The following is an 18,716-nucleotide window of genomic DNA, read 5'->3' as shown; positions in this document are numbered from 1 at the left end:
TTTAATATTTATTAATGATATTAATGAAGGTATATCAGGCTTAATGTCTAAGTTTGCAGATGAAACAAAGGTTGGCAACATGGTTAATGCAGTAAACAAAGTGTGCTATTACAACAAGATATAGAAAAATTAGGCAGATGGGCTGAAAAATGGCAACCAAAGTTTAACATTGACTTGACAAAAGAAAGGTACTACATAAGGGTAGCAGTAATTCCAGACTAATGCACCAACTGTATGGAAATATGTTCAAAGTAGTGGAAACTGAAAAAGACCTGAGGATAATTATGCAGTCAGATATGAAGTTCTCTGATTGTGCGCTCAGATATGGAATGCAGACCTGCTGCCAGGACAGCTCATGGGGTTTTGTCAATGATATACAGAAACTTTGCAAGCAGGGTCTAAGGAGGTGATTATCCCAATTGTACAAGGCAGTGGTCAGGCTGTAACCTTAATACTGTATACTTTAGTTCTGGAGGCCTGTATGCAAAGGAGGTAAGCAAACCAATAGCCATAATTATTAGCATTAGCATTAGTAGAGGCATTTGATGCAAGAAAGCAAGCTTATGCAGCATCAGCCAAAAAAAAAAAAAAAAAAAAACCCACTTCCACTTCACCCCTCTGTTCGTTCAAAATACCTGTCCAGCTGAGCCTTAAACTTATTTAGGCTATCAACCTCCACCACAAGGGATGGAAGTCTGTTCCACCAACCAACCACCCGCTGGCTAAAGGCAAATTTCCGCACGTCTATCCTACATCTGTCTTTCCTCAATTTGAATTTATGCCCTCTCAGGTGATTTTTCTGAGCTAGAGGAAGAATCCCATCAGCATTGAGCATGCTTAAACCATTCAAGGCTTTATACACCTCTATCAGATCACCTCGCTGGTGCCTAGTCTCCAGACACTGTAATTTGCAAAACTTAAGCCTTTCTTCGTAAGAGCACCCCTTTGTTCCATTCACTAATCTTGTTGCCCTTCTCTGTACTCGTTCCAGCAGCTCTACATCCTTCTTGAAATGAGGCCTCCAGACCTGTATACAGTACTCTAGGTGTGGCCTGACCATTGCCTTATACAATGTAATAATCACCTCCTTATCCCTGCTGGAAAAATTCCTGTATAACATTGACAATACTCCATGAGCTACTCTTGCAGCCCGTTTGCACTGTTCAGAGAACTTCATATCTGCCTGCACAACCACCCCCAGGTCCCTTTCATTCTCTACCACTGTCAGTGTAGTACCACAGAGTTGATACGTTGCTCTGGGGTTGCTGTTTCCCATGTGTAGTACTTTACATTTGTCAATGTTAAACTTCATTTGCCACCTCTCAGCCCATCTGCTCAACCTTTCCAGATCCTGTTGCAGCAGCATAGTGTCAGTAGTGTCCTTGACAACCCTGCCAACCTTTGTATCGTCTGCAAACTTGGACATTAAGCTTGATATACCATCATCAATATCATTTATAAATACAGAAAACAATAATGGACCCAACACTGAGCCCTGAAGGACTCCACTAATAACATTAGTCCACGATGAGCAGTGTCCATCGATTACCACTCTCTGTCTTCTCCCCCTCAACCACCCCTTTATCCATAGCAGCAATTTGCCTCCAATGTCACACTGCTCCAATTTGTGTAGCAGTCTTCCATGTGCAACAGTATCAAAAGCCTTTCTAAGATCCAAGTATATAATATCAAAGTTATTCCCTGCATCCAGTTCTTTTGTGACTGCATCATAGTATCCAATCAAGTTGGTCAGGCAAGACTTCCCCTTAACAAAACCATGCTGTGTCTGAGCTATAACTGAAGTCTTGTCTAAATGATCCTGCAGTGCTTCTTTAACCAGTGCCTCCATTAATTTTCCTGGAACAGAAGTTAAGCTCACAGGTCTATAATTACTTGTGTCAGCCTTTGATCCTCCTTTGTGAATTGGGGGTCACATTTGCACATTTCCAGTCTATGGGTACCTCCCCTGAGTCCAAGGAAGCTCTCATAATTATGGCTAAGGGTTTGCTTACTTCCTTTGCTGCCTCCTTTAATATAACTGGATAGATCCCATCCACCCCGGGTGCCTTTCTTGTGTTTATCTTCAACAGTTTCTCCTCCACTTTACTCCCAGTTATTTCAAGATTCTGTAGCTTACTGCTAGAGTTGAATACACCTCTGGCATTCCCCTTGCTGAATAACTCCTCATGTGTGAATGTCGATGCAAAATATTCATTTAGTTTGTTAGCTACCTGAGCAGGATCATCAACAGTTGACCCATCAATATGAAGTGGACCAATCTGATTCATCCACTTCCTTCTAGAGTTTGCATAAGTAAAGAACTCTTTGCTGTTTTTCTTTGCATCCCTTGCCAAGGATTTCTCGTAATCTGCCTTCGCCTGCCTAACCTCCTTTGTAACTTGGTTGCATATCAACTTGTATCTATCATAGGCTTCTGTGTCATGTGTTAATTTGTAAGTATCCCATGCATTTTTCTTCTCTGCCATATGCCTCATTAGTTCATCTGACATCCATTTTGGCCTAAACCTTGAACAATGTTTCTTAGTTGGTATGTAAAGCCTAGTAGCTTCCAAGATAAGATCTTTGAATGCTTCCCATTTTGAATTTGCTGTTGGTAACATCATCAGTTGGTCCCACTGTATAGAATTTAAATACTGTCTCAGTCCATCGTAGTCGCCTTTACGGAAGCAATAACCCTTCCCTTTACCCCTAATGGTAGTTACCTCTTTGAGTAAATCCCACTTCAGCACACTGTGATCACTGCCACCTAGTGGTTCATTTATCTGCAGATTCTTAATGCATGAAGAATCACTGCTGATAATCAAATCAAGAGTATTACTCCCTCTAGTTGCCTCCCGAACATGCTGATGTAGAAAACAATCATCCAATAAATCCACAAAAGCCCTGCTAGTGTGTGAGTAACCAGCCCCCAAATTCCAGTCAATATCTGGGAAATTAAAATTTCCCATTATAAGACTCTCTGATTTACTGGCCCACTCTATTTCCCTGTACAGTTCCTTATTATACTCATCAGAGTCATTAGGCCTATAGCACACTCCTACTCTCAATTTTGATCTCCCAATGCTTATGTCACACCAAATTGACTGAACACTGCACTGTCCAGCGATGTCGACTGGCTTCACTTCCTTGGTTTTTATGTGTTTCTTAACTAATAGCATAACACCTCCCCCCTTCCTATCCTGTCTATCCTTTCTGTAGACGTTGTACTACCCAAATTGCAGTTCTGCATCCCTTATATCTGTGTGACACCACGTCTCATGTGTGAATATCCCAACAATATCTGCCTTTGATGTTTTGAGCAATACCTCAAATTCATCAAATTTATTTACTAAACTCCTAGCATTGGTGTACACGCAAGTATACCTGCACCTGTTTCTAATATTAGCTACCCTAACACAACCCATGTGTTTACTTGTACCACAATGGCTCCCAGCAGTCTCTGAAATACCATGCATCTTGTTTTTCAGGCTTCTGCTCATTCTAATAGAAGCAGTGCAAGAATCTCTTTCACCTCTGCTAGTGGCTACTGTCAATCTATTGGTCTTTGTCTCCCCCCAAGCTAGCAGTTTTCCGACCCACCTAACACTGCCTCGATAGCATCAGCAAATATTCTTGCACCCTTTCTATTTAAGTGTATCCCATCCCTGTAGAAGCAATCTCTCCTGTTAACAAGTACAGTCCAGGATGAAAAAAATTCTACCCCTTGAGCCTTGCACAATCTTTCCAGGGCCGAATTGATCGACAAGGCTCTCATCATATACTCCCTCCTATCGTGTCTGGGCAGAATTGCAGACACTTTCAAATTCAACCCTAATTCTCGGCTTTTCTTCAACAGTGACCTGTACTTGTTAAGTAATTCTGCCGGTCTCCTACTCTTAATATTATTAGTGCCAACGTGTACAACTATATCACCTTTTGTGCCCTTAAAAGATGATATTCGCTCTACAACGTCATCATCCTTTGCCCCTGGCAGACATACCTTGGTACTGTTCCACCTATCTTTTTTACAAAGCATGTTCCCCGTTTCCCTGACAATAGAGTCACCAACAACTACTAGTTCCTTCGGGACCAACGCATTCTGCCTTGGGGGTTGCCTCTGTGTCACGCGATGCCCAAGTGCAAGCTCTGGCGTTGATGTGGGCAGCTGAGAGCTTGATGGCCCCTCAATTTAGTTTCTTCGAGGGCATCCACCCTGTCCTTCAAGCTCTCATATAGGCCCACAAGAACGCCGAGTTGTTGTCTGATATCGATACACTCCTTGCATCGCGCACACACAAAGGCATCCCCCTTGGCAGTATCATGTCCCGTACCCGATTGCTCTGCAAACATCAAGCAAACAATGCATCTTAAAAGGCTGTGCTTCAGAGGGCAACTGCCCCCCCCCTCAGTTCTGCTCTGAGCCACAGCACTTCCATTAGCTTGAGGACAGCTCATGGGGTTTTGTCAATGATATGCAGAAACTTTGCAAGCAGGGTCTAAGGAGGTGATTATCCCAATTGTACAAGGCAGTGGTCAGGCTGTAACCTTAATACTGTATACTTTAGTTCTGGAGGCCTGTATGCAAAGGCGGCAAGCAAACCAATAGCCATAATTATGGGAGTATCTTGGGATTTATGGAGGTCCCCATGGACTGCAGATGTTCAAATATATATTCCCATTCACAAAGGGGATGAAAAAAGTGACATGAGTAATTATAGACCTGTTAGTTTAACTTCTGTTCCAGTGAAAATAATGAAGTCTAGTTAAAGAAGTAATGTAGTACCATCTAGACAGGAATTCAAATTATACTGCAGTCACAGCATGTATTTTTTAAGGGGCGATCTTCTGTGAAGAGTCTGGTTGGATACTATGATGCAGTAACAAAGGACCTGGATGCAGAAATTAATTTTAATATCATATACTTGAATTTCAGGAAAGTTTTTTATACTGTCATAAAAGACTATTTTGAAAGGGGTCACTCACGAGCTGTATTTAGGGAATAATTTCGACATTGTTTATTTAGATTTCAGCAAAGCTTTTGACTCAGTCCCACATGAGCAGTTGCTTTATAAGCTGGAACAGGTTGGAATCACTCGGAAAATCCTTAGATGGATAGCAGGATGGCTTCAGGGCAGGAGGCAGAGGGTTGTGATAAATGGCTATTCCTCAGATTGGGTTGATGTAAGAAGTGGGGTTCCCCAAGGATCAGTATTAGGACCACTGTTGTTTTTAATTTTCATAAACGACATCGATGAAGGGATAGAGGGCACGAGGTTAAAATTGGTAGAGTAGTTAATGATTCCTGAAGTCTGTCTAGGTCTCTGAAGAAACTCAGACTTCAGGAATGGTCAGAAAAATGACAGCTATGTTTTAATCCAACAAAGTGTAAGGTATTACATCTGGGAAACAGTAATCCCAAAATAACCCTTATTCACCCAAGTCCCTTTCCTCCAGTACTAAACCCAGTACTGGAGGAAAGGGATTTGGGTGTTACGATACGGTCAGACATGAAATTCTCTGAGCATTCTAAACAGGTTGCAAGGAAGGCCCATGGTGTCCTATCGATGATCTATTGAACTTTTTCAATAGAGATAGGGACGTGATAATCCCATTATATAAGGCTTTTGTTAGACCATACTTGGAATACTGTGTTCAAGTATGGAGACCGCACCTAAAGAAAGACATCGAGCTTCTTGAAAGGGTGCAAAGACTGGTAACTTGCCTGGTGATATCGGCAAAAGGGCGTCATTATGAAGAAAAACTTCAAATATGTGGGTTGCAGAGTTTGGAAACTAGACACCTGAGAGTAGATTTGATTGAGGTGTTTAAGGCTCTGAGAGGCATCAGTAAAATAAATGAGGATGGAATTTTCAAGATTATAAATGATGCTAGAACTAGGGGACATAAATTCAAGTTACGGGGGGGGAAATGTTTAGATTGGACTGCAGGAAGTTTTATTTTAGCCAGCAAGTTATAAATTACTGGAATAAGCTGCCTACATGGGTGGTAGAGGCTAACAGTTTGGGGAAATTCAAAGGTCATCTGGATAGTACCTTCGGGTGAGGGAAGTGCATATGATGATAGGTTTAATTTCCTTTTCTTTTATTAATTATTATTTTTTAATTTTTTTTATCATTGTTTTATTCTGGTTTTTTTTTTTTTTTTTTTTGTCTGGTGCAGCATAAGCCATAGGCTTTCTTCCACCATTCGGCCATTACTAATACTACTGCACATATTGGAGCAGTGTGGCATTAACGGGAAGTCACTACTATGGATAAAGGGATGGTTGAGTGGTAGAAAACAGAGTGGTTTTCAGTGGACACTGCTCTTCATGGACTAATGTTATTATTGGGGTCCTGTAGGGTACACTGTTTTCTGTATTTATTAATGATATTAATGAAAGCGTATCAAACTTAGTGTCCAAGTTTGCAGATGATACAAAGGTTGGCAGGGGTTTAATAACAGTAATCAAGGTAAGCTACTGCAACAAGATCTAGAAAGATTAATTGCCGAGAAATGGCAGTTGAAGTTTAACATTGACAAATGCAAGGTACTGCATAAAGGTAGAGTAATCCCAGACTAACATACCATATGTATGGTACTACACTCAGGGTAGTTCCAAAATGAAAAAGACCTGATGGTAATTGTGCAGTTAGATATGAAGTTTTTTGAGCAGTGCAGACATGGTGCCAGGACAATCCGTGGGGTTTTGCCAATGATATACAGAAACTTTGCTAGTAAGGATAATGAAGTGATTATTCCATTTTACAGGGCAGTGGTTAAGCTGCATGTTGAATACTGCATACAGGTTCAGAGTCCTCATTTTAGAAAGAATGTAGATCTTCTGGAATAGGTGCTGAGAAGGACAACAAGATTGGTGAATGGAACAAAAGGGTCTCCTTAGCAAGCTAGGCTTCACTTCTGAAAATGGTAGCATATGGAGACCTAAACACCTCAATCAGATCATCTTGCAGATAATCTGATTGAGGTGTTTAAGGCTTTGAATGGATTGGACAAACTCAGTGCTGATGGCTTTCTTACTCTTGCTCAGACTACACACATGAGGTGGCCATAAATTCAAATTGAGAAAGGATAGTTGCAGGTTAGATTTTCAAAAGCTTACCTTCAGCCAGCAGGTAGTTGATGGTTGGAACAAACTTCCATCCATTGTTGTGTAGCTGAGCAGTTTGAATAAATTCAAGCAATAACTAGACAAGTCATTGGAGGGGATAGATAGACAATGTGGAATTTTTTTTTTTTTTTTTTTTGGCTGTTGCTTAATTTGATTTCTTTCTTGCATTGTTTTCCACTACTAATACTAGCATTGCAGTTAGCATCCAAATATGAACTTAAAAAAAACATGCTATAAAAACATGCATGTGCAAAGTGTGTCACAGGGAAGGTTTTATTTTTAAAAATTAATTTAAAATATTTTTCCAATATATAAAAAAATGATATTTCACATTTGTGCTAATAAAAGATTAAAAAGTAAGTTGCCATGAAGAAAGTGAATAATTTTAAATTAGTTGTTGTTGTTTTTAACCTGCAAAGTGAGTGGCACACAAAAAAGTTATTTGCAATTTGGTGTCACAGGAAGGTTAAAGAAATGCTGACACCCACCAGTCATCCTAATTGGTGGAAAACTGAACTTTAACTTGCAATAAACTATTTAACTAGCATTGCATATCAATTTCAATAAAATGTATTATTCCAGCAATAATTAAACCTCTTCATTAAGAAAGTTTCAAACTGTCACACATTTTCAAGATCTTTTTTTCTTCCTTTTTCACTCACTGTTATTATGTTTATTGTCAATTGTAAAAGTCACATTTGTATATGTAGCCCTTGGAACACTAGTAGTAAAAAGTGGAAATTTCTGTTATGTCCAATTGGAGAGTAAAGCATATAACAGTGAAAAGAGTATTTACATAAAATAATTGTATATTTAATTCTATAAATCTATTCACAATCTACACAAAAAAATTTACATTACCAGATTGCTGACATATCGCAACAAATCAGGGAAATAACCATTAAGCTGACATTGTTATTAAATCAGTCTTAAAAAAGAGAGGGATTTAAAAAATTTATAGTAGAACTTTATTCTCAAAAATTAAATATCATAACAAAGTATACAAATATGTAATCATGAAAAATAGTAGTCAGCTATATAAATTAAACATTCTTATATGTTTTTAGAAAATATAAAAGAGGCACCTTTTACAGTTTACTGTAGTACCCAACTTATTTCCCATTCTCTTATTTATCACTTATTATTGAATATACATACATTTATACTTGTTAGAATGCAACTAAATATTTTTGTTAGCAGGTTTATAAATTATTTTTGAATATTTTTTATCTTTCTGAACTTTATAAATTAAACTTTAGAAAGGGAAGTAATGAAATAATTACACCTTCTATTGTCAAAGATTATTCATATACAAAGATTGCTTTGTAAGAGGAAAGCTGAAGCATCAAAAAGAAATGAAACCCCTCATTAATAAAGTGGACACAATTGCTGGATGCAAAGCTTTAAAAAATAATTAATAAACATATTTTTGGAACATTCAGAAGGTAAATAATGTATAGTCTGCTGCTATTTTTTTCTTTTTATTATAGATGTCTTTGAAATCAGTGGGAACCCAGACATAGGATAATATCCCATTTTGAAAAATTACATTATTAAACTGTAATTTAATTTAATGAATTTTGTTCTTTCAGAGGATGGCCAACTCTGGACCTGTGGATGGAATGGTTATGGTCAGCTCGGTTTGCATGATATTTCTGCAGTTGACCAGTTTATTAATGTTCCACTTCCTTTAGGTTTTGGTGCAAAACATATCAAATGTTCTAGATGGACAACACTAGTTAAACTCTCCCCTAGAAAAAGAAAATAAAGTTATTTATCCATAAGTGCCAGAACCCTTTCTGCATTGTGGGTTATATACAAATATTTAATGTTGTAAGTGAATGTTTTGTTCGATCAGTTGAGGAAGTGGCAGACACAGATGTGTATATATGCACTTCATACAAACTACATATCTTACTGTTTTTTTTTCATGCCATTGACTTCTAGAAAACATAACATTACAATTTGTGCTCTTTGTTTAATCTGCAAATGTTCAAACCATCTGTTACAGAAAATGAAAAGTAATAGCCATGATGGGATTTACATCCATATTTTATATCCAGATTAAGAAAGAAGCAAAGCCTTACAAAAAGGCATTGATCTCCCAAATTGTAACTACCACAACAAGTAGCCCTATGCTGCACTCCTAATAAGTAAGACTTCCTTAAAAAGAGAAGTATAATGTTACTTACTAGTGTGTAGTACCACCCCACCAGAGTGCTAATTTGGTACTTATTGGTACCTCATCAGTGCAATCCTAGGTACCTTGGTGCAGCATTTGAGAAATGCTAAAAGGTGCAGTTAGTAACTTACAAAATATGAACAAATGGAGCTCAAAGCAGCCACATTACAGATTCATTTGCCCATATTTTAATAAAATTGAAAGATATCCAGAATATCATTCTTACTAGATCCGTGTCAATTAAAGCTATGGTGAGCAACCTGTTTTTTCATGAGGGCCAATTTAAAAAGATCAAAACCATGTGCGAGCAGCAAGTCAAATGATAACTATAAAATTTACGTGAGGGTTGTTCAAGGTCAACCTGGACTTTTTTTTTGTTTGTTTATCATGAAGCTTGTGCAAAACAGCTCTTCACAAGTGATGATGGGAACACTGCTCTCAGTCCCTGACACATAACCATACTCTCTGCTGTTATGCATTAGAAGCACCATAAGACTTCGCTCCAAATGTACAACAGTAATGCATCATCAAATTCCTGTTACGAGAAAGCAAAACCAGCTGATTTCTGCAGGTTAAGAGCAATGGGAAGAGACCCTATCATGTACAATTAACGCAACAACTTTTTAGAAGGCCATGAAGTAGTTGGTAATTTTCAGCATGTTCACATGCAGCTGACAGCTGTCACAGATGTCAAAGAGATGATTTTGAAAAAACAAATTACAGTGTGTAATACTGCATAAAAAGTCTGTAAGTGTTGGATATGTGGAGGCAATTGTTCATGGACACTTGTTCAAGAAAGTATGCACAAAGCGAGTATTAAAGATGTTGATATTCGACCAGATGCCCATTTGCTATTTCTGGCAGAAATTGCAAAATGCAAACATCTTACTATTTCTGCATTTTATTATATGTGCCAGACATCTGAACCACTTTGAACTGAAGGGAAATGCATTTTTACATTAAATAGTGACTCGTCTCAAGATATGAGTATGCTATTTCAGTCCAGAATTAAAGAGATCCTCTATGGAATGGCACAACCAAGGATTTTTGCCAACCAAAAAATTTAAGACCACCTTCACTAACAAGTATCTTATGGGATTCAGAAGCATTGATTCTTATCAATTTTCTGCAACCCAATACTACAGTTAATGCCTAGTATTATGGCAACTTCTTGCAGCGAATTTCTTGATAATGTGCATACAGCAGTTTAGCAGAAAAGTCTGAAAATCATTTTGTTATACAACAGGACACATCCACAGGTGGCAAGTTTTACAATGTTGGAAACCTTGAACTGGAACATTATGGTTGTTCTCCTTACAGTTCAGATTTAGTCCCCAGTGGTTATCATTTGTTTGGGCCAATGAAAGAGCACGTAGAAAAGTAAAAATTAAAGTCAGGTGACAAATGCAAGCAGTGTCCTGAATTAACTATACAGTCAGTTTTCTTCTTTCTACATTGTTAGTGTGGAGGAACAGTATCTTAAAAAATATTAATATGTTTTTTAATTCTGATGTATTTTTTTTTTTTTTTTAAATAAAGGTCCAGGTTAACCTTGTGCCACCGTTTTATTTTATTCAATAAATTTTCAAGTAACTAGTATTAACACTTTTTGAAAAGGAAACTGAATTAACAAACCCAAACTACATTCAGCAGTGACAATACAGCCACACACCGAACTGTGCAACTACAGTCTTCCACATCAATAGTTGTTGAACCTTATTTAAAGTACAGGTAGTTCTCGCTTGATGAGTTCCCAGGTTTATGAGTTTTTTTTTTTTTTTTTTGTTTTTTTTCAAAGTAAAAGGTAAAGTGCAGCCATTATCAACCCACTGCAGGATGGAAGCCTCCTCAACAATTCATGCTGAGGGAAATGGACCATAATCTGCCACGCTGGTCCAGTGCGGGTTGGCAGATCGACCGTATTCAGCAGTCAGGGGCTTGAACCTCGGTCTACTCGAAGAGCGTGTGCTACTGCTCTCCCGCTCCTGACCACTCGGCTACGGAGTTATCAAGTATCAACAAAATCGAAAATATAAACATTAATTGCAAAAAGTGAATGTTAAACATTTATAAATACCGCATTTCAAGTCACGTGCATAGCTATACAATACAGTGTACCCAGCTTTACGATATTAAACTGTTCTAGAGACACCATCGTATTGTGAAAATATTGTAATGTGAACCCAATTTTTTGGTAATTCGTTCCACGACCTCGGAAGTTGAAATTTTCGCTATATAACTCTCTAAAAGGTCATTTTTATAGTGCAAATTGTATTGGTTACCAATTCAAATCACTAAAATGCACTACACTTTCATCGTTGTCATATGTTCTGTTATTAGAACCAATTTTGAACACCTTTGTGACATTTTTCTAAAGCACATTTCTGGAGGTCACAACCAAAAAAAAATAAAAGCAATTTGCACTTTCCGGTTTATTGGGCTTTTCTGTTACTGCAAACAATTATAAACAGGTAATAAACTCCGTGTAATTGCATTTGCGAAAATACCGATAGCTGGAATTGTGTGGTTTTTTTTACGTTATTATGGTGAAATGTGTTTCCCCTTTACTGAAGGCCCCAGGTGCCAAGCGTATTTCGAGGCCAAGCTATATTTTTGTGATTCATAAAGTGCTCTTGATAAGCGACTGAAATTATATTTTACGTTCGCATTTCTTTCAAGTAGAACACAGAAAGGAAATACACCTTTCTTTACGTTTTCCTCTATTTATATTTTTACTAATTAACTAACACTTCAATTGCTTGGCCTCCGAGCGGCACTGCTCCTGCCTCCACGTGGCGGGGCCGGTAACCTGGGGGAAAAGTTATCCTCCGTTAAATGACTATTCAAATTCAAGGCCAGACAAACCAAATGATGATGACCTGAACAAACCAAAAAGGCTCCGAAGAGAAGTGCAGTGCAATGAGATGCCAAACTTCCTTGTAATACATTCGCTCTCCAACCAGCCTGTCGGCAAATTATCACCATTTGTCATCCAAATATTTTTTGGAATCCATTGCTGGTACACCGAAAATGGTTAAACGACTGCAATCCGGAGACCTCCTAATCGAAACAGCCTCCTCAAAACATTCAGAGTGCCTGCTTAAAACAACAACTTTTGCTGGGCTACTGGTATCTATCACTCCCCACAATACGTTAAACTCGTCAAAAGGTGTCATCACAGAGTGGGACCTGATTACAGTATCTGAAGAGGAATTAGTGCAGGAACTGGGCAATCAAAAAGTAATTAATGCAAAACGTATAAAGACCAAAAAAGATGGAAATCTTGTTCCAACCCAATCCATAATTTTAACATTCAGCACTCCAGATTTACCATCCTCAGTAAAAGCTGGCTATTTAAACTGCCAAATACGGCCTTACATACCTAATCCCCTATGTTGCTTTAAATGCTAAAAATATGGACACTCACAACAAGCATGTAGAGGTGATGCCATTTGTCCAATTTGTGATTCCAAGGAGCATACACAGACTGTTCAGCCTCAAGTCCCATTTGCCCCAACTGCAAAGAAAGTCACCCAGCCTTTTCCAAATCTTGTGAAATGTGGAAAACGGGGAAGAAAATCCAAAAATATAAAATAGAGCACAAAATTACAAACCCTGAGGCACGCAGACAGGTTATGTTGACCATGCCGTCGTTCATATGCATCTCACACTCGAAGCTTTAATTCAATAGCAACTCAAACACACGTATCAATACCTCCCTGCACATCTTTAGCTAATTGGGTTAAAAACACATTATCAAATCCAGTAAAAGACTCACATCAAATTAAAATCAGTGAATCGACCAACACTCCAATCAGTATCCCAATTGAGACTCGGACAGTCCCACATGACAAAGAAAAACTAAAAACTACTAAACACAACAATAAACCTGAATCATCCACTAGTAGTATGGAAGTAGATGTAAACCCAGATCATGAAGAACCATTACTAGAACTTCACGCAAACGATACTATGGATACTGGACGCCCTACCTTCCCGAAAAAAGACCGAAAAAATCCTCCTCAAACAAAAAACAGTCAGATGAATCATCCTCAACTAAACCAAAATGAACCACAGCATCTTACAATGGAATTGCAGAGGCTTTCGTTCCAACACAGACGATATTCAATACCTAATTAACCAATATTCTCCGGTTGCCTTTTGTTTACAGGAAACTTACCTAACTACACAAATTTCTCCTTCGATAAAGAACTACTGCATATATCGAAGAGATCGAAATACCGCTAGCACTGCCCATGGTGGTGTGGCAATCCTAGTAAATTCAAAGATCCCAACTAAACATATTCCACTCCAAACTAAAATAGAAGCTGTTGCTGTTCGTATAATTCTCCATAGTGCAATAACACTAGTCTCAATATACCTACCACCAAACTGTACTAACTCTTTAAAAGATCTTGAAGACCTCTTTATACAGATACCTCCACCTTTCTGTATATTAGGGGACTTTAATGGGCACCACCCATTATGGGGCTCTCCAAAATTGGATAGACGAGGCCGACTAATTGAAAGTTTTTTGGAGGCACTAAATCTCACTATACTCAATACAGGTGCACCGACACACATACAGCTTCCAACAGGACACACCTCAGCAATAGATCTCTCAATTTGTTCACCAGTACTAGTCCCAGCCATAGAGTGGTATGTAATAAACAATTCCATGGGCAGTGACCACTTCCCAATAGTATGCAACTTTCTGAAAGCAAAGACTCCTTCAATTCAACCCTGCAGAAAGTGGAAATTTGTCCGAGCAGACTGGGCAAAGTTTCAATCATCAATTGACCTTGATGAGGAAAAAATCCGCCTCCAACACATTGATGATGTGACAGATTACATCACGTTGCATCTTCTAAATGTGGCTAAAGACACAATACCACTATCAAATCCGCCGGGCCGAAAGCATTATAATTACTGGTGGAATGACAAATGCACCACAGCAAAGAGAGCAAAAAATAAAGCCTGGAATTTGTTTCGGAAATGTCTGAGCACAGTCAATCTCATTAATTATAAAAAATTAAGGGCAAAAGCAAGCAAAGAAAGAATCCTGGACCCATTTTGCATCCAGTTTTCACAGAAATACTAATCCCAAAATAATATGGAAAAAAATTAGACAGCTGTCTGGCAAGTTTCCTACCATACCTTCTCCAGTCCTCTCCTGGAATGGGAAAGATCTAATCCTGTAGATATAGCTAAAGCGTTAGGCAATACTTTTGCAGATATCTCAGCAACATCAGCCTATACTACCTCATTCCAAAGAATTAAAAACACTAAAGAAAAGCATGCTATTCATTTTCAAACTGCCCGTCTTCTCCCATATAACAAACCTCAGGCGCCTCCGTAGCCAGGTGGGAAGGAGCAGCAGTGTGTAGCACAAGCTTCTTGATTAGACCGGGGTTCGAGCCCGTCACCACCGAATACGGAGGAGATGGAAAGGTCAGCGAATGACCACTGCATATCCCGCCCAGAGCAATATGGCCTTAGTTGCTAATGCTCGAAATAACAAACAAACAAACATAACAAACTTCTGCAATATTCTGAACTTTTACATGTCATTAGAACAGCTCACAATGGTGCTGCTGGGCCAGATGGGATTTATTATGTCATGCTACAACATCTTGATGACAAAGCTTTGTGCTTGCTGCTGGTTTTTTACAATTGCATATTTTTAGAAAATGTTTTTCCAGCTTCTTGGCATCACTCTGCAATTTTGGCATTCCTGAAGCCTGGAAAAGATCCATCCAACCCGAATAGCTATAGACCCATATCTCTCTCAAGCTGCCTCAGTAAAATCCTTGAGAAAATTATCCACAGAAGACTCGTCTGGATCATTGAGTCGGAACAGCTAATGAGCCATAGTCAATATGGCTTTCGTCAAAACAGATCATGCTTAGATCTTATGGTCAAGGCCGAATTTGCCATCCGTAATGCTTTTGTCAAACATGAACATCTAGTAATGGTTTCAATAGACATAGAGAAGGCTTTTGATACCACCTGGCGGTATGGTATACTTAGTGATCTTTACCTTCTCGGACTACAAGGCAACCTTCCTATATTCGTTCAGAACTTTCTACATACTAGATCATTTCAAGTTCGATACCAACATGCCGTTTCCCCAGCTTTCATCCAGGAAGAAGGTGTTCCACAGGGATCAGTACTGAGTGCCACTCTTTTTGCTCTGAGAATAGATTCTATCACTAAGCAGCTTCCAAATACAGTTGAGACTTACCTTTATGCAGATGACCTTTCCATCTCCTGTCATTCTCAAAACATGAGGTCTATTGAAAGACAGCTTCAGATATCACTTAATAAAATTCAACAATGGGCGAGCCTCAACGGCTATCGGCTCTAGCAGCAGAAAACAGTTGCCATCCACTTCTGTAGATAACGCAAACTTCATCCAGATCCTGAACTTCAAATTTCTAACGTCTTTGTCCCGGTCACTAGCAACATCCAATTTCTAGGATTAACCCTTGACAATAAGTTAAATTTCCTAGATCATATTAAATGTACGGACTTCATGTCTAAAAAAGTTAAACATACTCAGAGCTTTATCTGCCCAAACATGGGGTGCAGATCGTACCTCCCTTCTTCGGTTATACAGGGCATTAATCAGATCCCGTCTCGATTATGGTGCTCCAATCTATGATTCTACCAGAAAGAGTGCATTACGCTGGCTTGATCCCATTCAGCACAGTGCTTTGAGAATTGCAATTGGTGCATTCAGAACATTGCCAGCACATAGTCTCTACATTGATGCTCATGAGCCCCCACTATCTTTATGCAGGAAAACACTGTTACTGAAATATGCTGTCAAGATACAAAGTTTTGCCTCTCATCCCGTTCAGTCATACCTTTTTAACCCACCGTTAGAAATCCTATACAGAAACAAGCCTAACATAGTAAAACCAGCTGGTCTTCGCCTTCTTGAACTGGTGCAAGTTTGGAATATTTCCATCCATTCCGTAAAGCAGGTAGCAACTTATACTCAACCTCCATGGACTCCTCCTCCTCTTCCAATCTGTGACACTTACCTCTGTCAGTGGAGAAAGAATTCTTTGCAAGCATCAAATGTCAACCAAATTCATGCAGTTCACACTCAAAGATATTCTGATTTCTCCCCAATTTATACAGATGGCTCTAAATCTAATTCAAATGTTGGAGCAGCTGCAGTGTTTCCAAATACAATTGTATCAGCTTCCCTTCGATCAGAATTTAGTATATTTTCTGCTGAATTATATGCAATAAAACTAGCTTTAGAAAATCTCTATTCTGACTGTTCCTTAAAATCTGTTATTTACACTGATTCCCTCAGCTCAATCATGTCATTATGTAATTCCTCAGATAAAGTTCACCCTGTTCTAGATGAAATCAGGAGCTTATTACTGCAAATTAAAGAACGCAATCAACAGGTCACTTTTTGCTGGATTCCAGCACATTCCGGTATTTTAGGCAATGAACTGGCCGATAAAGCTGCAAAAAATCCAACTACCTTAGATTTAACCAACATCCCTGTTCCAGCATCAGATTATGCACTAACCATTCATGCTGCTTGCCTATCACAATGGACAGCACTCTGGTACTCTCAGACTAATAATAAACTCTTTCAGTTTAAACAAGACTCGAAAATTTGGCGCTCCAGTGTCCGTACATCGAGACGAGAAGAAGTAGTTCTCTCAAGGGCAAGAATAGGACATGCTCATCTGACCCACCTTCATTTACTGACAGGAGATGATCCACCACAATGTACATATTGTTCTAACAATTTGACTGTAAAACATATTCTTATTGCCTGCCTCTATTATAAACAAGCCAGAACTTCATCCTTGATCTCACTGGTTAATCTTCATAAACCAATAACTCTTGAAAATCTGATTGGTGATAAGGCAAATATTTCTGAATTTTTTGACTTTCTCAGGCAAACTGGGCTTTTTAATTATTTCTGATTTCAGATTTTCTTCTGATTTATGGAAAACTCATGTTTTAATATAATAAGTGAATAGGCACATTATAGCCTTAGCAGCTTATGTGCCATTAAGCCTCCATAACAACAACCTTTACTGAACTCTTCAATCGTATAAAAAACATAAATAAATTTTCAGAATCTTCTCTTTGTTCCTTTTTTTTTAAGCTTCGTAAACTTGTTACTCCATGCAAATCGTGTTAGTTGCAATTTGTGCATTCCGTTAAAAAATTCTTATGCGTCTGTTGAAATTTATAAAGGAAATTGAAGATTATCTTGGAAACAAACACCTCTTGAAGCATTTCTGAAGAAGACGACTCCTTGTTCAACAAACCAACGAGTGCTGAGCCAATAATGAGTGATCAATGAGTGTGCATTTAGTCGATAATGAAGAATAAACATTCTTTAAAATTTGTAAGTCATAAATAATTTCTTTATTATTATAATTTGCTTGATTTTTCAGGCTATGTTTTAATTTCTTTGGATAAATCAATCATTGTTTAAACATAAACTAATTAGCTAACTAATTTTATTGTTGAGAACGTAACCCCTATTTTTGACATTGTCTATGGGATTTAATTCCCGCTTTACGAGTGTGTGCTAGGAACGAATTAACTCGTAAAGTCGAGAACTACCTGTACATCAACATTAACCAAGTCGAATGCTTTACTCACGTCAATAAATAATAGTAAAATTAAGTTATTATTGAAGTGTATATTGAACTGTTCACACAATTCAGTTAATAAACTTTGTGGACTTTTATCCTTTTTATATGAAAAATGATTATTGTTCATAACAGTGAATTTGTTCAAAAATGAGTTTATCTGTCTCATTATATAGTGTTCAATGATTTTATTAGGAATAGATTGAATATTAATGGGTCTATAATTATTTAAGTCTTGTGGTGATCCTTTTTTTTTTTTTTTTAAATTGGAGCAGTATTAAAACCCAAGAGAGCCACTGGATAAAAACCTGAATTAATCATGATTAATTCAATTAAAATTAGTATTCTCATTAAAATTGTTGCAAAATATCAAACATTATTTTTAACTTCCTACTGATCTCATCCCTAAGATTGTTTATGATACTTTTAATTTCATTGAGAGTGGGTTCCATCAAACAACATGAGTTGGGCACAGAAATATAAAGCACACCATTACTAACATTCAACTGACAATTTAAAACATTAGATATTTCAATATTAGTAAAGGTGTGAACAACATTTTGAGCCAATGAATAGCTTTCATTATGGTCATATGAATCATTTAAGAGAGCACTATAATGTAATTCACTCCCTGGCCTATCACTTTTATGTATAATCTTATTAATCACTTGCCATTTGTTTTTTAGGGTGATATTTTTATCATTAAATATCCCTTTATGGAAAAGATTGTTTTACAATTATTGCATTGATTTTATTTCTT

General features: G+C 37.9%; 1 protein-coding gene across 1 annotated transcript in view; it reads left to right on the top strand.

The window, feature by feature from the left end:
* LOC150083230 (E3 ISG15--protein ligase HERC5-like) overlaps positions 1 to 8,900 on the top strand; it is a 144,903-nt gene extending 136,003 nt beyond the window's left edge. Inside the window, exon 6 of the mRNA XM_090378441.1 lies at positions 8,725 to 8,900. Coding sequence (XP_090234567.1) covers positions 8,725 to 8,900 — 176 coding nt within the window. The remainder of the gene's footprint in view (positions 1 to 8,724) is intronic.
* Positions 8,901 to 18,716: the final 9,816 nt, after the last annotated feature.

The sequence above is a fragment of the Mastigoproctus giganteus genome, chromosome 7 (genome assembly GCF_048544385.1).
Source record: "Mastigoproctus giganteus isolate SK-2022 chromosome 7, ASM4854438v1, whole genome shotgun sequence".
Classification (NCBI taxonomy): Eukaryota; Metazoa; Arthropoda; class Arachnida; order Uropygi; family Thelyphonidae; genus Mastigoproctus; species Mastigoproctus giganteus.
Note: the sequence above shows the minus strand (reverse complement) of the source record. Positions and strands in the feature narration are given on the sequence as shown.